This window comes from Ammospiza caudacuta, chromosome 29, assembly GCF_027887145.1.
Source record: "Ammospiza caudacuta isolate bAmmCau1 chromosome 29, bAmmCau1.pri, whole genome shotgun sequence".
Taxonomy (NCBI): Eukaryota; Metazoa; Chordata; class Aves; order Passeriformes; family Passerellidae; genus Ammospiza; species Ammospiza caudacuta.
Genome location: NC_080621.1, coordinates 2,837,960 through 2,857,775, shown reverse-complemented (window position 1 = coordinate 2,857,775; position 19,816 = coordinate 2,837,960). Strand labels below are relative to the sequence as shown.

General features: G+C 49.8%; 1 protein-coding gene across 1 annotated transcript; it reads left to right on the top strand.

The window, feature by feature from the left end:
- Positions 1-8,408: 8,408 nt before the first annotated feature.
- On the top strand, positions 8,409-17,098 carry LOC131569178 (serine/threonine-protein kinase PAK 3-like). The gene is made up of 9 exons (XM_058821394.1): positions 8,409-8,541; positions 10,345-10,408; positions 11,102-11,150; positions 11,918-12,030; positions 12,685-12,802; positions 13,485-13,584; positions 13,985-14,181; positions 15,519-15,656; positions 17,015-17,098. The coding sequence occupies exons 1-9, from the start codon at positions 8,409-8,411 to the stop codon at positions 17,096-17,098; spliced, it is 996 nt and encodes a 331-aa protein (XP_058677377.1).
- Positions 17,099-19,816: the final 2,718 nt, after the last annotated feature.

The window sequence follows — 19,816 nt, the reverse complement described above, 5'->3', positions numbered from 1 at the left end:
GGCCAAGGGCATGGTGGCCTGTGTCAGCAGCAGTGGGGCAGCAGGAGCAGGGCAGTGAGCGTGGCCCTGTGCTGGGCAGCGCCGCGGCCACAGCTGGAGTGCTGTGTGCACTGTGGGCCCCTGGGAAGCAGAGAGTCATGGAGGGGCTGCAGCGTGTGCACAGAAGGACAGGGGAGCTGGGCAAGGCGGTGGAGCACAAGGCCAGTGAGGAGGTGCTGAGGGAGCTTCAGCCTGGACAATGGGAGGCTCTTGAGGCACCTCCAGGCAGACTTCCATCAATCCCTGCATGACAGTGCTCAGCACAAGGGCTGTTTCAGTGCCAAACTTGCCATCACTGCATCCAAGGGCTTAAGATACTGGAGTGGTTGACACTTCCATCTTGTGGTTTGTTGGCTCCTAGGTTTGCAAGCACGAGATAGGCTGTTCATTTTCCTGTTTATCCAGCAAGCCAAGATGCTTCTGCACAGCGTTTTCTGCTTTTTCCTGCCCTGGATGGGATTCTGATCCAGTTTTAGGTTTCCACATCTGCAGCAGCAGTAGCAAAGGCATTGCTGTTGCTTTCCTTGTTTACCATTTCAGTGCTTTCAAGAACTAAAAGCTCTGTTTTTCTGAGATAACCTTGCTTGCTGATAGCAGCCAGGCAGGAGAATCAACTTCATATCCATCTAGAGTGCTGTTGAATTGTCTCTTTTTAATTTGGTGGCTGTGACTTAGAACCCCTCTGTCGCCATGAAATGTTACGACTTTTTCCTTAGAAGATGTGGTGGTAGCTGTTAAAAGAAATGAGGTTCTACATGATAGGTACCGGGCTGTCCCTCATGCTTCTCTCTTGCCACAGATGACAGAAGCAAGAGCCGTCTCTCCCCTGGCTCCCGCTGCTCCTGGAGAAGAAGCCAAAGAGGAGCAAAATGAGGTGGATGACAACAACCCTCCAACGTTGTTCTCACCGCCCTATTCCAGACCTGTAAGTGCCAGTTGTGTGTGGTACTGTCTTTAGTGCAAGGCAGAGCTGCAAGTTTTGGAGCAGCCAGCACTTTGCTGTTGCAGGCTGAGGATGCTGGGTGCTGGAGTCCTGCCAGGAGCTAGGGATTTCCTCCAGGCAGCCACCGCACAACTTGGCCTTTGACCTGTCATGTTGAGGCCGCAAAGGGCTGGTGCCTCTGGGAGAGCATCTGGCTGCTTGGCTCAGGGAAGCTCTATGTCTTGGCTTCTGCAGTGCTATGGCCAAGAGCAAAGGAGGAGGTGCTGGAGGTGCCAGGGCTTGGTTTGTTTGTTTTCCCTTTTTGGCAAGGTGTGTTTGGCTTGTGAAAGTGGTCTGCACTTTCCTTGAGCAGTTCTTCACTGGTAGAGTCTAATTTGGGCACACTGTCTTTTGGCTTTTGATAAGCTGCAAAGGGAGGATTGTGTTGTCCATGCAGCTGTGGGGGGCCATTCTTGTCCCATGTGGAAAAGGAACAAAGTGCGGAGTTGCGACGCCGCCTTGTCAGGCCAAAAGCAGAAGCGGCCAGTTTCTGTTGGGGCATATTTTGGTGTAGTCCGCAGCTTTAGCAAGTGCCTTGGAGCCATGAGTGCGGGTTAAGCTGCAAGTCCTTGCCTGCTGTCTTGTGTTTCTCGGAAGAGGTAGACCATCTTGCAATGGTGCCTGCTGTATCTGAAGTGAAATGGGCACCATTGTGTCTGGGGAGCTGCATGGCCCAAAAGGACGCAGGGCTGGTGACCTTGAGTAGCTGAAGTTGAGGCAGCGTGTGGCCAGGTGGCCAAGAAGGCCAAGGGCATGGTGGCCTGTGTCAGCAGCAGTGAGGCAGCAGGAGCAGGGCAGTGAGCGTGGCCCTGTGCTGGGCAGCGCCGCGGCCACAGCTGGAGTGCTGTGTGCACTGTGGGCCCCTGGGAAGCAGAGAGTCATGGAGGGGCTGCAGCGTGTGCACAGAAGGACAGGGGAGCTGGGCAAGGGGGTGGAGCACAAGGCCCGTGAGGAGGTGCTGAGGGAGCTTCAGCCTGGACAATGGGAGGCTCTTGAGGCACCTCCAGGCAGACTTCCATCAATCCCTGCATGACAGTGCTCAGCACAAGGGCTGTTTCAGTGCCAAACATGCCATCACTGCATCCAAGGGCTTTAGACACTGGAGTGGGTGACACTTCCATCTTGTGGTTTGTTGGCTCCTAGGTTTGCAAGCACGAGATAGGCTGTTCATTTTCCTGTTTATCCAGCAAGCCAAGATGCTTCTGCACAGCGTTTTCTGCTTTTTCCTGCCCTGGATGGGATTCTGATCCAGTTTTAGGTTTCCACATCTGCAGCAGCAGTAGCAAAGGCATTGCTGTTGCTTTCCTTGTTTACCATTTCAGTGCTTTCAAGAACTAAAAGCTCTGTTTTTCTGAGATAACCTTGCTTGCTGATAGCAGCCAGGCAGGAGAATCAACTTCATATCCATCTAGAGTGCTGTTGAATTGTCTCTTTTTAATTTGGTGGCTGTGACTTAGAACTCCTCTGTCGCCATGAAATGTTACGACTTTTTCCTTAGAAGATGTGGTGGTAGCTGTTAAAAGAAATGAGGTTCTACATGATAGGTACCGGGCTGTCCCTCATGCTTCTCTCTTGCCACAGATGACAGAAGCAAGAGCCGTCTCTCCCCTGGCTCCCGCTGCTCCTGGAGAAGAAGCCAAAGAGGAGCAAAATGAGGTGGATGACAACAACCCTCCAACGTTGTTCTCACCGCCCTATTCCCGACCTGTAAGTGCCAGTTGTGTGTGGTGCTGTCTTTAGTGCAAGGCAGAGCTGCAAGTTTTGGAGCAGCCAGCACTTTGCTGTTGCAGGCTGAGGATGCTGGGTGCTGGAGTCCTGCCAGGAGCTAGGGATTTCCTCCAGGCAGCCACCGCACAACTTGGCCTTTGACCTGTCATGTTGAGGCCGCAAAGGGCTGGTGCCTCTGGGAGAGCATCTGGCTGCTTGGCTCAGGGAAGCTCTATGTCTTGGCTTCTGCAGTGCTATGGCCAAGAGCAAAGGAGGAGGTGCTGGAGGTGCCAGGGCTTGGTTTGTTTGTTTTCCCTTTATGGCAAGGTGTGTTTGGCTTGTGAAAGTGGTCTGCACTTTCCTTGAGCAGTTCTTCACTGGTAGAGTCTAATTTGGGCACACTGTCTTTTGGCTTTTGATAAGCTGCAAAGGGAGGATTGTGTTGTCCATGCAGCTGTGGGGGGCCATTCTTGTCCCATGTGGAAAAGGAACAAAGTGCAAAGTTGCGACGCCTCCTTGTGAGGCCAAAAGCAGAAGCGGCCAGTTTCTGTTGGGGCATATTTTGGTGTAGTCCGCAGCTTCGGCAAGTGCCTTGGAGCCATGAGTGCGGGTTAAGCTGCAAGTCCTTGCCTGCTGTCTTGTGTTTCTCGGAAGAGGTAGACCATCTTGCAATGGTGCCTGCTGTATCTGAAGTGAAATGGGCACCATTGTGTCTGGGGAGCTGCGTGGCCCAAAAGGACGCAGGGCTGGTGACCTTGAGTAGCTGAAGATGAGGCAGCGTGTGGCCAGGTGGCCAAGAAGGCCAAGGGCATGGTGGCCTGTGTCAGCAGCAGTGGGGCAGCAGGGGCAGGGCAGTGAGCGTGGCCCTGTGCTGGGCAGCGCCGCGGCCACAGCTGGAGTGCTGTGTGCACTGTGGGCCCGTGGGAAGCAGAGAGTCATGGAGGGGCTGCAGCGTGTGCACAGAAGGACAGGGGAGCTGGGCAAGGGGGTGGAGCACAAGGCCAGTGAGGAGGTGCTGAGGGAGCTTCAGCCTGGACAATGGGAGGCTCTTGAGGCACCTCCAGGCAGACTTCCATCAATCCCTGCATGACCGTGCTCAGCGCAAGGGCCGTTTCAGTGCCAAACATGCCATCACTGCATCCAAGGGCTTTAGACTCTGGAGTGGGTGCCACTTCCATCTTGTGGTTTGTGAGTTTCCTAGGAGGAGAAGCCCTATACATTTTCTCTTTTTCCAGCAAGTAGGGATGCTTCCGCAAAAACTTTCCTGTCCTTATAGGCACTGGAAGGGATTCTGAGCCCTTTTTACTTTTCCATATCTGCTAAGCAGTTGCAAAGACCTTGCTGGCTCTTTCCTACTTTTCCATTTCAGAGCTTTCAAGAACCAAAAGCTGCCTTTTGTAGAGATAAATTTTCCTGCAAATAGCCAGGGAGGAATATCGAAGTCATAGCCATGTGCTGTTTTTTTGAATGTGCCCATTTTAATCTGGTTGGAGTGACTTAGAATGCCATTGCTAACAAAGTTGATGATTTCTCCTTAGAAGAGGTGGCGGTGGGTATGAGGAGAAACAAGGTTATAGGCATCAGGTAACGTCGTGTCCTTATGATTCTCTCTTGTCACAGGTGAGGAAAGCAAGAGCCGTCTTCCCCCTGGCTCTCTCTGCTATTGAAGAAGAAGCCAGAGAGAAGGATAATGAGAAAGACGACCACTGCCTTTGTCCAGCCATGGTCAGACCACGGCCTGCTCATCATTTCAAGAGAGTAAGTGCCCGTTGTGGGGGGCGCTGTCTTTAGTGCAAGGCAGAGATGCAAGTTTCTGAGCAGCCAGCACTTGCTGTGTCTGGCCGAGAATGCTGAGTACCGGAGTCCTGCAGGACGTAGCCATTTCCTGCAGGGAGTGACAGCGAGAAATTGGCCTTTGACCTGTCCTGTTGGGGCAGTGCAGAGTTGGGGGCTTCAGCTGTGCTTCTGTCTGCTTGGTTCAGGGAAGCTCCATCTCTGGGCTTCTGCGATGTCATGGCCAAGGGCACACATGGTAGTGCTGGAGGTCAAAAGGCTTTGTTTGCTTCTTTTCCCTTTTTGGAAAGGTGTCTTTGGCTTGTGGGAGTGTTCTGCAGTTTTCTTGAGTCATTCTTCACTTGTAGAGACACTGTTGGCCCAGCTGTGTTTTGGCTTTTGGGAAGGTTCAAACACCAGATGGGGAAACTTTCGGCTGATCTGTTTAGTGGTGAAGAATGAAGCTTTGGCAAGTGCATTGGAGCCAAGAGTGGGGGTGATGCTGCAAGTCTTTGACTGCTGTCTTGTGTTGCTCAGAACAGGAAGGCCAACCTGCAGTTGTTCCTGCTGTATCTGAGGTGAAATGGGCACCTTTGTGGCTGCGGAGCTGCATGGGCCTAAAGGACGCAGGCTTGCTGCCGGCCTTGAGTAGCTGCAGATGAGTCAGCGTGTGGCCAGGTGGCCAAGAAGGCCAAGGGCATGGTGGCCTGTGTCAGCAGCAGTGGGGCAGCAGGAGCAGGGCAGTGAGCGTGGCCCTGTGCTGGGCAGCGCCGCGGCCACAGCTGGAGTGCTGTGTGCACTGTGGGCCCCTGGGAAGCAGAGAGTCATGGAGGGGCTGCAGCGTGTGCACAGAAGGACAGGGGAGCTGGGCAAGGGGGTGGAGCACAAGGCCCGTGAGGAGGTGCTGAGGGAGCTTCAGCCTGGACAATGGGAGGCTCTTGAGGCACCTCCAGGCAGACTTCCATCAATCCCTGCATGACAGTGCTCAGCACAAGGGCTGTTTCAGTGCCAAACTTGCCATCACTGCATCCAAGGGCTTAAGATACTGGAGTGGTTGACACTTCCATCTTGTGGTTTGTGGGTTTCCTAGGAGGAAAAGCCCTGTTCATTTTCTCTTTTTCCAGCAAGCAAGGATGCTGCTGCACCATCTTTTCTGCCCTTATCAAGCTCTGGAAGGCATTTCGCACCCTTTTTTTACCTTGATGCAGATGGAGCATTTGTGTTTCCAAGCCTTCATGCATGGCCTTAAAGATCACTTTGGGTTTAACACTGTCTCTGTTTTTCAACAGCCCTGAGAATCACTGTGTGACGTGTTTGCAAATTTAGCCCGAGGTCAATGTCCTTGCATTCCATCTGCTCCTCAGAGATCACAGAAACTGGAAGGGGCTGGGCTGCATTTCTATTCCAGCCACTTTAGCACTGTCAGTGTGGTTGAGTCCAAGAGAACTTGCCCGAGCACAGATGCACAAAGAGTGCAGTTCCCACTGCAATGCTCTGGGTCTGACTCCTTTCCATAAGGACCTACAATCTCCACATTCCCCAAGAATGTGCTTTTTTGAGGAACAGGAGAACAATTTCAGGATTGCTGCTGATCGGCACACTGGCTACCAGGTTTGATGTGTGCAGCAACAGAGAGGGCAGTAACTGGAGATTATAGTAGTGAGATCTATCTGTCTATCTTCCTACCTATCTATCTATGTAACATTTACATAACTGAATCTTCCTGGCTCTGGCCCAAGGCAGTTGGGGATGCAAAGATCACCAAAAGCATCCCTTCTGGAGAGGATTAGAGACATGTTCCCTCGACCAATTCTGAGCAGGCAGAGATGTTTCCCCCTCCAGATATGATGGTTTTTCCATTCAGAATTGTTTTCCTCCTTAGGCTTTTTGTGTCCTGATGTCTCCTGTTAATTCTTTCAATTTCTGCCTGTCCTAGAGAGGTGCAACAATTCCATGTTTAGGTGGTGTTTGGTGACTCTGGTCATACATGCCATGCATTACATGACACATGGTTTCCTTCACTGGCTTCCTCAGGGCTGTGTAAGTGCATTCGTTCATGGGACCTTAGGAGAGTGTCTTTTTCTGCTGGTCAGAATTCTCAGTTGACAGAAGAGGGACTTTGGTCTTCCTCCATGTACTGAGGTGGCCATAGAGGCTCTGTGACCTCCATCAGAGATCTTTGCATGCATCCTCATCTCCTGAATGACCAGGTTTTCTAGCAAGAGAGTGGATGTCAGAAAGGCAGAAATGCTGGTGCAGGCCTGAAGAGAACATGAACTCCAGGAGTGTCTCTCACAAGGGCTGAGCTCACCCAGGATGCCACCTGCAGAGCCAGGATGGAGCTGTGGGACATGGTGGGGTGTCAGTCACTACAGAAAGACAAACAGGACATGGCAGAAGCAGAGGGAGGCCCTCACCAGACCCTTGAGAAATGCCACACCTTCCCTGTCAGCTGCCTGAGAGGCTGTTTAAGCTTCAATCCCAGATGGCCCCTGATTATAAGGCCAGGGTCACTTTGGAATCTGTGCCTCCTCTCGGGCAGAGAATGACCCAGCAGAGCAGCAGCACAGTGCTTTTGGAACGTGTGAGCCCAGCAGTCTTTGAGTCTTGACCCACAAAGGTCATGTGGGAAGTTGAAACCCATCTTCTCTTGCTTTCTGTGCAGGTGCTTCTAGAGAAAGAGCAGGAGCAGAGTGCTTCATCAGAGATGCCATGCCAGACTCAGGGAGAGCTGTTCCCAGCCCGAGAGCAGGAAGAGCAGATCAGGCAGCAGGTGGAAGAGCCACAGGAGAATGGCCAGGTGAGCCTGACTGGCCAGGAGACAGAGGGAAGGGCAGGAAGAGGGGCATAAACCAGAGCTCTTGGGACTGGGGAGGCCAGGAAGTCCCACAGGCACTGAAAGCACAGGGCCTTGGAATTTGCAGAGATCAGCCCTGGGACAGGAGGTTTGCAATGGAAGCAGATGTGGGGAGGGAAGCAGAAAGAAGTGGCTGAATAAATGTGATTTTGAGGCTGCAAGAGGAAAAAGCTGAGCTTGATGGCAGCTCCCAGTCACTTGCTCTGCATTTGTGTGCACAGAAGATCAAGGCAGAGCCACAAGCAGAGCTGCCCGAAGCTCAGAGTGCCATCATGGATGTGAAGAGAAAGAACAGGGAAGACATGGGAAGAATTCAAGAGGAGAATCTCCATCAGCACAGGAGCCATCAACAAAACCAGGTGAGTGAAAGAGTGGCAGCCACTCCACTCATGAAGTGTCCTTTCCCTTCTCCTTTACAGTCTATCAAAGGACATGTGCAGGCAGAGCTGCAGGACTCTGAGGCTAGCAACAGGGCAAGGGAGAAGAGGCTGGAGGAAGAAATGAAAATTGTCAGAGAGAAACTTAATCGCCTCCCTCAGGCTCTAGAATGAGTGAAAGTGGGATGCAGTCACTGCAGTCACCAAACTGGTGGTTTCTGCCCTTCTTGCCTTTCCACTCAGAGCAGCAGGGAGTGGGGCCATGCCTCTGAGTGCGATCCTGCTCTAGTGTGTATCACAGTCACTCTGAAGGACATTTCCTGGTGTGCTCAATCTCCACTGCTGCTCTGTTCTTCTGGCCTATTCCTGCTGTCCTTATTCCTTCAAGTGTTTGTACAGTGGAACGTGGTGACCCAGATGGAGGACTGAAACAAGCTGTCTGTATCCCTTGTCAATCTCTTCTTTGCCTTTCCTCACAGTCAACGACTCCTGGCTGACAGGGACAAGCTGTAGTGTCTGACTGCTTTGTTCTGTTTGACTTGAGGTGCGAGTGTTGACATCTCACCGGGCAGCCTGCAAAGAATTCCAGCCAATGTCTGGCAATGAAGGGCCCCAAGTTTGGAGTGAGGCACAGGAACAGTGCCCACCAGAAGTGCTCCAGGTCCAGCACATCATGGGCTCTGATCCTGCTGCCGCAGCAGCATCATCCCAAGGAAGCCTTTCTGTCGAAGCTCGGAGCTCAAGCTCGGGCAGTTACTTCATCTCCCTGAAAGAGGAGACTGAGAAGAAGCACCTGGAGATGCTGGGTACGTCTGGGGTGTTTCTTGTCTGAGGGACAGTGTGTTGTGGGCAGGTGTCAGCAGAGCTGTACCAAATGCTCCTCCTGAGTTTGGTGTCACAGGGCCATTTAGGACTCCCCAGAGGAAGTGCTGTGCTCCGAGGCAGCGAGAGAGAGCTCTGGGTGTTCCTGCTGCCTCTGAGGGCACCTTGGACTAGCTTGGGTTTGCCTGAGCTTCTCTCTGTGCTAAAGGTTGAAGCAGGGGATGTTCTGGGATCAACAGAAGGCTGTGACCTTGCAAATGATCTAGACAAGTCTCGTGTGCTAGTGCCAAACTGAACAGAATTTTTACTTTCCTAAATTCTCCTTAGACTCCTGACTTCGAACCAGTAATCAGAGCAAAAAACTTCACAGAAATGGACTGGTTTTGGAGTTTTGTCTTTTTGGTTGGGGACTTTTTTTTTGGGAGTGGGGCCATGTTTTTGTGTTGTTTATTTTTTGTGGAGGCCTTTTTTTTTTTTTTCTGTGGCGGGTTTTTTTTGTGTTTTGGGTTTTTTCGGTTTATGGTTTGTGGGGCTTTTTTAGTGGAGTTGGTTTTTCTCCATCCTGAAAGCACCCTTCTGCCCCATGTCTTACTGATGGCATTTTTATGACTGCTACTGTTACCACTACTACATCTGCAGTTTATTTTGACAAGAATGCTATCTTTTTGTCAATAAGAACTGTTTTGGAAGGACAACAGGTTACAGGACAAATAGAGAGCAAGAGATGTTTTCCATGTGCCCCCAAAGAAAAAAGCGATACTTTTGTAGCAACCTTTATTTAATCTTCTAGTTTTATGCTTATCAAGATGAGTCCAAGAGACGCATCCAAGTGGCATGATCAGATAAAACTGTACTACAGGCATTTCTCAGGAGAGAGCCTCCAGCCCAGCCATGGTATATTCCTCAGATCCATGGCACTTTTCCATACCCAATTCCCACTCTTTCCCATGACTGTTAGAATCCTACCCATTGGCCCAAGCCCTGCTCAGATCAGTCTCCAGGAAAACACATCAAGTCCTTTGTGATTCTGCAGCACAACCCAATGAATCTGCTTCTTGCCTGTAACAGCTGCCAGTGCTGTGCTCTCAGATAAGACCTGGTGGGGCTGAGACCAGAGCCCAGTGGATTCTGTGTCTGCTATCACCTGTTGGGACAAAAAGGGCACTTTTTGCCCACACACACCCTCGGTGTGGCTGATCTCAAAGCCCATCCTGTCGTGTCCTCAATGGGGGCAACAGCTTGTAAGAGGCTCAGGCTTGCTGTGGCTTCTTCCCACTGCTTGCCAGTGCTCATGCTTGGGCTTTGCCAGCCTTGATGTGCTAGCTGCCCTGCCCCTGAGGGCTGGAGGGACTGCAGAGGCTGCAGCCTTCCTTAGCTGGGAGAGGGGCATCTTTGAGCTCAGCCTGCTCATAAACAGGTCAGGCTCCTGATGCTGAAAGCCCCTTTGGGATCAGTTATAGCATGAGCTGCTCTGGTTTACAAATGGAAATAAATTCCTTTGGCCAACTGCTGAAAGGGTGGGGAAGATCTCCTTCTCTCCTGGGAATACATCTCCCCATGCTTTGTTTCCTGTCAAGAGAACTCTTCAAAGGACTGTACAAAATCAGTCTCTGTGCCAGCCATCTGCACTGCAGGGCTGCCTGTCCTGTTGCTGTTGTGGTTGTGGTTGTTGTTACCCAGCTGACCACAAAGGGCTCAGAGCCCCAGACAGTGGGGCTGCCTTTTGTATCTCCTGGAAGCTGGGATCTCTGCTTTAAAGTCACCATCCCGCATTTTGTTTCCCTCAGAGAGAATGGTGAACCAGGAAAATCCCTTTAGGATATACACCGAAATGGAACACATTGGCAGCGGGTGAGTCCAACCACAGTTACTCCTGCACAGCCATGGCCCAGGTGTTCTTCTGGTGGAATGTCTATCCAGTGTGAAGTCAGGCCAGCTGCAAACATGTTCACACACTGGGGATAAGATGACCCCATCTCTCAGTGCTGCTCAGAATTTGTGAGTGTGCTCAGAAGGCATTGTCAGAGACATCTCCGTGCTGCCAAGGTCTTGCCTGCATCAAGGAACAGGACGTGGAAGATCTCCTTGTGTCTCAAGTGTGGGACAGCTCTGTGTTAATTTCCTTAGCATTTTTGTATGTCTCCAAATCATACTGCCCCATTAATGAGAAAAGAAGAAACTTGCTTGCCTGAAAGAGCAACCTAGCCTCTATCAAAGCTGTGTGAGATAACAGTTCCCAAGAACATTTCTTTCCCCTGCTTTGCAGAAGGAAATACTCTGTGGTCAGGATAGGAACCACACAGTTTAGAAAGTGAAACCCAAGAGGAATGACTAAACTCCCTTTAGAAGTTGAACCCCAGTGCTTCAGAAACAGGCCCAGTGCCCATGCACTGGAGGAGAGGAAAATGCATCATCTGCCTTCCGGCAGAGCCCTCCTGCCTCCCGCAGGTTTTTGACACTTCCAGCAGACATCTCCTGTGTGGGCTGGCTTTCACTCTAGGAGCTGAACAGCTTCTCCTTTCTCTGCTTCTGTTTTGTTTCTAGGGGTTTTGGACAAGTGGTCAGAGCACTCAACAATGCCACAGGAGGAGAGGTAAATGTCAACAAGCCCCACAGACTCTGCTGCACATGAGGGCTTTCCCCTCTGGTGTGAGCTGTGGTTGGAGCTCTGGGCAGAGCTGTGCTGAAAAGGCACAAGAAGCACAGACTGGTGCCAGCCTGCACAATACATTTGGGACTTTGTCCTCCTCAGCTGCCAGAAGGAAGGCACGGAGGCAGCGGTTCCTTTCACAGAAGGACGTGCTCACTCACTCTCCATTGCTAAAACAAAGGTGGTGCCTTAGAGCACCTCACTGCTCTTTGGGGCTACAGCTTCAGAGTCCTGAATTCTTATTTCTGGCTGCCAGCAAATCCATCTGAAAGCTACTGGTAGTTCCTTAGCCACCTGCAGTGCTTCACTTGGGAACTGCACGTAGGGAGAGATCTGCAAGGTGTCCCTAAAAGCCCTAAGCCATGCCCATAGCCCAAGATGTATGCACAGAGTATTAAGGCATGGATTACTTCTTCTGAATCCCAAACAAAGCAGCAGAGAGTGTGGTCAGAGGTTTGTGGGTGATAGCTGAGACACCACTGTTACCAAGTGGACAAGGCAAAACGTCAGTGGCCCCACATGTCCTGTAACTGTCCCCCAAGGGAGCAGAGAAATGGGCTGTTGGAATGTCAGTTCCTAATTACTGCAGTGCCTAATCACAAGGCAGTTTGGCACAGCTCAGCTGTGTCATTGCAAAATCACTTGCTCCATGTGCGTTGTCGTCTCGTGCCACCAACTTCTCGAGTTACTGATTTTTAATGTCATTTTAGGTGGCCATAAAGAAAATACATCTTCAAGGACTGAGAACGAAGGAACTAACTGTTAATGAAATCATGATCATGAAGAAGTGTAGGAGTCCCAGTGTTGTGAATTATTTAGACAGGTGAGAGGTCATGGTCTTATCCCATCAAGGGGCATTTACATACAGCAAACATGAGAGGTTAAAAATCCACTTTGGTCAGTGGCAGAAAGTAGACCTGTTAATTTTTATTTATTCATATTTCTTTACTCATCTCCAATGGATGTGAGGAGAGTGCATCTTGTCTGCATGAGTTTTCCCTGCCACTTGTCGTTTGAAAATTATTCCAAAATTACTGAAACCTGGGTCAGCTGTATCTTACTAAGTCAACACCCTCAGAGTACATTGCCTCCACATTTTTTCGGGATTGATTTTTTAAAGTTTCTTAAATGCTGATGAACCATCCTAAAGTGGACTTCTCTTAGATCGTTGCCCCTCTTTGTCATTGCTGGGCATGCCAGGAAGACTTGGTGCTTATTTCCAGAAACACCATGCCTGACAGGTTTTTACCTGGGCTGTTACTAAACTGCATTTTTCACCTGCTGGCCATCTAAGACATCTCTAAGACATCTCCTTTTTCACTGCTGTGCCTTTCTCCTCCAGACTGCACAGACTGCAGATTGTCTATTCCTTTGATTCTGTCCTAGTCACAAAGGCACCTGGAAACAAGAAACTCGGAAGCAAAACATCAAGGTAGTCATGCATGTTTATCTCCCCGGCCTTGTTTCCTTCTTTCAGCTACCTTCTGGGTGAGGAACTCTGGCTGGTAATGGAGTACATGGATGGAGGCACCCTGAGTGATGTCATCCGCAAGACCTTCCTGTCTGAAGACCACATTGCAGCCATCAGTCGGGAGGTCAGCAATCCCATCTGTGCTTCTGAGGCCTTGGGCAGGATTGTCTGGGAACAGGGGCTCAGAACAGGAGTGATTTCATGTGCCAAGCTTTGTTTCTGTGTGGCTGGTATGCTATGGGCAAGTAAAAGCATCTCAAGTGAAAGGCCTGCCAGTGGCCCTGCACTCACTGTACTCAGTGCCAGTACTCTTATCTCCTACTGTTGTACTCTCGCTCCGCCTCTTGTATTTGCTGTTCCCCATCTTGCCTTGCTAAACTTTTTTCTGTCCTCACTGCATTCCTTGCCTGTTAAAGCAAAGGTGCTGGTGGCAGGATTTGAAACAAACAGCAAAGAAAAAAGTTAGACTCGATTCTCTCAGTCCTTAGCTAAGAAGGATAGAAGTGCAGCCAAAATGCTCTTTGCTTCTGAGCACATCCACTGCAGCAGGAGTCATCCTGGCTGGTTTGCAGGGGAAAGTCTAAAAGAGCAGGTGCTGTTGCTCTTTCCAAAGCTGACATGCCTTTCCTCAGAAAGGTCCTGCTCGGCAAGTGTTGGAGCAGCAAGCTCTTCCTCTCAATGGCACTGTGTTCTGCCATTACTCCCCATTCCCCTGGAGCGGGAATCTTTTAGATTCTTTGTTTCTTTCTCGTGTGATGAAATCACATCACTCATTTTTGCCCTCCTCTTTCTCTTTCCTCTCTCAGTGCCTGCAAGGACTGGATTTTCTTCATTCAAACAATGTGATCCATCGAGATGTTAAGAGTGACAACATCCTTCTCAGAACCGATGGCTCTGTCAAGCTGAGTCAGTAGATTCTTGGTCAGGTGCAGCGTTCCAGGGATGTGGGTGTGGGGCTGCTTGGAGTGACAGCCAGCTCCCCAAAAATGGTGCTGGTGGCAGCGCAGGGACACCCACTGTGAGCTGAGGGCGCAGTTGCCACGTGCACAGAGATAGGACAAGGAACAAGAAGTCAAGAGTAGTGTTATCCTGTGTGTGTCCAGGAAGAGGGAGGGAGCTACAAGTCTAAAGTTTCCAAAGAACAAAAGCCACTGCTGGAGGCAGTGTAAAAAATCGGGGGATTTTTTAAGTTGCCATTGTCAGGAGATTCAACAGCACATTTTCAAACCTCTACTGGGGAATTCTTTTGCTTGCTTTCCCAATTGCACAGAATTAAAATAAAACCAGTATTTTTCTTTCTCCTCAGCTGATTTTGGCCTCTCTACTCAGCTGAACTCTGAGCAGAGCAGACCGTGTTTGGTAGCCGGGACTCCTTGGTGGATGGCGCCTGAAGTGGCGACAGGTCAACCATATGGCCCCAAAGTGGACATATGGTCTTTTGGAATTGTGGGGATTGAAATGTTAGAAAAAGAACCTCCTTACTGGGACCAAAGTCATGCCTCGGTAAGCAGCAAATACTCACCGATCCCACTGTCTTTCTCACCTGTCCCATTCCCTGCATGCCATTGGACAAAATCCCATTGCCATCTGCTGGAACTACTTCCACCAAGGTCCCCTCTAAAAATGTCCCTGCAACACATCAGCATCTGCTGTAGATTTGGATACATCAGTGGTCGAACTCAAGCCTTACCACATGCAAACAAACTCCATTCTCAGGAAACACTTTCCTTTGGGTTATAAGTGGTTCCAGTTCTTTTGTCTGTGGAGATGGCCCCAGAAAAAGGAAACAAGCATCTTAGAACTTCTGTTATCTTTCCATAAATGAAGGAAGGAAACCCAAACCCAACAAAGTTTCTAAAACTGTAGTCTTTAGAGGGGAACCTAACCCAGTGTGCAGTTTCTTCTCACTGGGAAACATGCCTGCAACCTGGGCATGAGTGTGTAAAGGCCACTGAGTCTCTTCTGCTTCTTGTGCAGTGCTGCTGTACTGCATTTAGTGACCATGTTTTTTCACAGCCCAAGGCACGTTCTCTGTGTCACCAAGCCAGAGCCTGGTGATGTGGAGAGCCTGCCAAAACCTCCCGTTTGTTTCCTGGCACTTTCTGAGATGGGCCTACCACTAATGCATTGACTTGAGTAGCCAAATGAGCAGAGGGTGACCATAGGGATGGCACCTCTCCTTCTTCTGACCATGACAATTTTGTCTTTTGCTGCAAAATGGGAAGCTGCAATTTTCAGACTGCTGAGAGACAGAGCTGCAGGTGGCACCTGTGTGCCCAAGCAAGCATTTCCATCCCAATACACCGCAGCAGGCATCTTAATGTGGCTGTGTTGAAGATGAGTTTGTAAATCTTTATTTCCTTACCTGGGGATTACCTGATGGATTTTCTTTCTTTTCTTCCAATTCCCATTGTTTTCAAGAACAGCACAAAAAGCTTGATGAGTTTTGTTCTAAGGCACGTGTGCTTAAAGGACCAACAAGCAGTGCAGAGATGCCTTCCATGAACTAACCCTTGAAATTAGTTAGTATAGCACAGTCCCTCTTCCATAAAGCCTCTAAAACTGGTATGAATCCTCAGAGAAGTAAACATGCTTTTGCTGATGTAGTTCCCACTAACTAGGTCAGTCAATGAAATCAGCTGCCAAGGCAAGATCTGTGGGATGGTGGAAAAGCTGTGGCCGCATCAGGGTTTGGATTTTTGGTTGGGAAAGGAAAGTCATCTCTGGGTCTCTGTCAGGGCAGTAACTGCCACTGAGGAACAGAGGCTAAACAAAGGGATCTGGGAGAGCCTTAGAGATGTGAAAGCAGCAGGTGGAGCCTCATGGGTTTTTTTCTCCAGGCTCGACGCCTGATAGCCAAAGTAGGGACCCCAAAACTGCAGCATCCCAAGCTCCTCTCAGCTTTGCTGCGTGACTTCCTGAGCTGCTGCCTGCAGAGAGATGAGGAGCAGCGCTGGTCTGCCGAGGAGCTCCTGCAGGTAAAATGTGAAGGGGCTGCAGGTGAAACAGGCTCTGAGGGATGGGCTCCTCCTCCACTCAAGTCCAAGACATCAGATGAGCCCTCTTCTTCCTCACTTCCACTCTTGGGGCTCTTCAAATGAAAATGGTGAGGAATCCTAGACTGGGCTGGGCTGGCAGGGCCCTCTAAAGGTCCTCTGGTGCAAGTGTCCTGCAATGAGCAGGGACATCTTGAAAGAGAGCAGGTAGCTCAGAGCCCTTTCCCACCTGACTTGAAATGGTTGCAGGGACGGGGCACCTACAAGCTCTTGGGGCAACCTGTGCCAGGGTGGCACCATGCTCCGAGTAAACAAGTTCTTCCTTAGACCTACTCTGACTTGATCCCCATTTTGTTTAAAAATATTCACCCACATCCTATTGTAATTGGCCTAGTTAAAAAAGATGTCCCCCACGTTCTTCAAAGCCACTCTGAAGTCTTGGAAAGTGGCAATAAAGTCTCCCTGGGGCCTGTTCTTCACAAAGCTGAATAACTCCACCTCTCTCTACATTTCCTGAGAGGAGAGGTGCTCTGTTTTCTGTTTCTGTCACGCTCTTAGTTTTTTAATTTGGTGCTGTGTTCAGTTTTACCTAATGTCAAAAGAATTGAAGTAGAGCAATGCAGGGTACAGAGACATGAAATGGAGGTGCAGGAACCCAAGGAAGCCAGTCCCAGCTGAGCAGTCAGAGATTTGGCTGTGGGCAGGAGGGGCTGTGGGGGTTCACTCTGAGCCTCTGAGGGGCCCTGGTTTGTGCCCCCCAGCCCACCCTTAGAGGTTTCTGCCACAAACAGAGACAGCCAGGAGGGACTTGTCCCAGCCCCATCTGCTGCCTGGCACCCTCAAGCAGACGGGAACTGTGCCAGGGTTGCTGCCAGGTTGTGTGGCAGAGTGGGAACTGCAGGGCCCAGTGCCCCTGGGCTGGCCCTGCTGGGAAGGAAGGTGCCGACCAGCACACAAGGGGCAGGGCATGGAAAGGTAGACACTGCTCTGTCTCCCTGCGGAAATCAGCACAGTGCCTGTCTTACAAAGAGAGGGACCAATGAGAGGCTTTGGAGTTTCCTGAAAAGAAGAAACTCCAAGGACAGAAAGCACCATTTCTAGAGCACTGGCAGGGCTAAAATCTCAGCAAGATGAAGACACCTGTATAAATGGGTGAGTGAGATTCTGGGCCAGGTTTGCCTGTGATGGCAAAATCCTGCACATCAAGATGGAGGTGTAGACGGTCCCATTGTTCCTCTTCCTGCATCCTTCTAGGGGCAGGAGCAATCCTGTGAAGCACTGAGCTCGGAAAGTCATGGTTCATTGTATTTTGTTGATTTGGTTTTTTTCCCTTTGGGCAGCATCCATTTGTAAGATATGCTGAGCCTGCGTCCAGCCTGGTGCCACTGATTGTTGCAGTGAAGAGGAAGGAGACAAAAATGTGACAATCACATCAGGACCATTTATTTATTCCTTAACAGGTTTAGAGTAGGATTGTAGGTTAGGACTAGGATTAGGATTAGATTAAGGATTAGGATAAGAATAAGGATAAGGATAAGGATAAGGATAAGGATAAGGATAAGGATAAGCATAAGGATAAGGATAAGCATAAGGATAAGGATAAGCATAAGGATAAGGATAAGCATAGGCATAAGGATAAACATAAGGATAAACATATGGATAAGGATAAGGATAAGGATAAGCATAGGCATAAGGATAAGGATAAGCATAGGCATAAGGATAAACATAAGGATAAACATATGGATAAACATATAGATAAGGATAAGGATAAGGATAAGGATAAGGATAAGGATAAGGATAAGGATAAGGATAAGGATAAGGATAAGGATAAGGATTAGGGTTAAGGTAAGGGTTAGGGTTAGAGTAGGATTGTCTAATAGGACTGCAGAATAGGATTGAAAATCAATAAAGTTTCTGAAACCACAACTCACCTTGAAGATCCCCTTCCTTCTCACTCTGCGAATGAACTCCAGAATTCCATCTGAATTGTCTGTTGTTTCTTAAAGGAGGAAAGTGAAATGGTGTCTTTGGTATGGTGTCAAAGTGGGGAAGGATCTTCTTCAGTCATCCTCTCCAGACCAGACTGCCTTTGGAATATGGCCCACTGGTCAGTTTTTGGCCATCTTTGGTACTTCTATTTGAGGCAGAAAGGACAATGGCATTTGCAGGCAAAAGCAAAGGAAGAATGGGGCAGCCCAAACATCTTATGCAGATGCAGGCCTTCAGCTGTGACTGGAGAGCATTGGAGCTCCTGCCACTTGGACTTGGATCCCTAAATGCAATAATCTCTTTGGCTGGAGGAAAGCCTTGATCAAGTGAGAAAGCAGAAAGATCAGAGAGGGTGCTCGGGAAGGTCTCCTGTGGTGCAGAGCTGTCAGCACCTGTGAGGTGAGAGCGGGCCCGGCCTTGCCCGGGCTGGAGCCCCAGCTGAGCCGCGGCCGAGACAGGGTGGAAAGAGGCCCTTGGAGCTGCAAGAGGCAGCAGCCGGGCCCTGGGTGCCTCTTCCTGGGAGCAGGCGAATCCTCTGCCCTCAGAGCCCAGGTGGCAGCTGGCTGCTGCCAAGGGGAAGCGCAGCCGTGCTGGGCACAGCCCAGCCTGGAGGCATTGGCCATCTGCAGTGTGCCCAGGAGCAGAGAAAGGCCAAGGGCAGCCAAGGGCCGCTGGGCTGGCGGAGGATTCCTCCTCTTCTGCTGGCTGCCCTGCAACTCCTGGCAAAGGCCAGCAGTGTGTGCAGCACTCTGGGCACCAGGGCAGGGAGCCGGGCTGCTCGGCAGGCTGGAGCACAGGGCAGCCTCCTTCAGGCCCGGCACTTGTGCCAGGGGAAGCGAGACCAGCGTGAGGCAGGGACAGCTTGGCAGGGCCCATCTGCAGGAGCCAGCGCCTCACGCAGCTCTGGGAGGAAGCGCCTGCAACCCTGCAGTTCTGCACTGAGCCAGAGCAAAGGTGTGACATGCAGAGTGTTTGGCAGAAATATGCAGGCCCACCAGGCCAGCCTGCTTTGTGCTCTCTGGCGCACAGCAAGGGCTGTGCAATGCAGCTCTGAGCTCCTGGGAGAGAGGCACATCAGGGATTTGCCTGAGGCTTGTGCTTGAGGAGTGAACTGATTTGGCAGGGGGCATAAGGCTTTCAGTAGGCAATTTGTGTTTTCTTCATTAATTTCTGAAAGAAAGTCATAATGTGCTGCACACAGGTAGGGTTATTAGAAAAGAAAGGCCTTATAAAATCAGGCCTTCCTATTGCTATGTTTGCTCAGTTATCCCATCATAAAAAAACCCCAAACAATATTAAAAGTAGTAGCAATTTTAATTTATTATTTAAAATAAAAAAAATTAAAAATTGGTTATATTATATTTGATTAAAATAAGGGAGAATTTGGTTCCAATAATAGCACATAAGCAAAAGATAACCACGGAGTGTGGAGTGCAGGGCTCTGGGACCCTTGCCAAATCACGTACGAGCTTGCCAAGTGAAGATTCTTCCTTATATGCCATCTGTCAATGCCATCTCCTCCCATTTTCGATTCAGCACACTTCTACCTCCGTCCTCATTATCATCTTTACCACGCATGTGCCACCACTCGGTTTGGTGGTCGCACAAGTCTTTGGGGGTCATCTGAGGAAGATTTTGTAGTCTTCCTCTTTGTCCTTTAATTCAGCTTTGCGTTACACATGCCCACCAAGCCAATACAATGTAAGCCAAAACTAACAAAATTACTGCATTTAGGCATCAAGGCAATAAATCCCTTATAATTAGCATTTTCCTGGGACACAACCAGAGTGTCCCTTCTTTGTTAGTTTTTAGCAACCATTATCTCTTGCTTTCCTCCTGTTCCTGAACATCTGCGGGGAGGGGGGGGAAGGTAGAGCCCCGCCTCTCCCTTTTTCTTTGGCATTACAACTTTTTACTGTTTTAATATTTCTAAATATTAATTACTGTATCAATATTGATTCTTGTTTCAATTTTTATCAGCATGAATCATACCTATTTACCACACTATGGTAAATTCCCAACTGTCCTGTTGCATCTTCTACATGCAGCCAGCTAACTTCCCATGGGAATAGTCCTGAGTGCAGTTAGCACAACAAGCTATTGTGCTGACAAAACTGTTTGCATCTGTAATAAACAAGAAACCTGTCCATGAG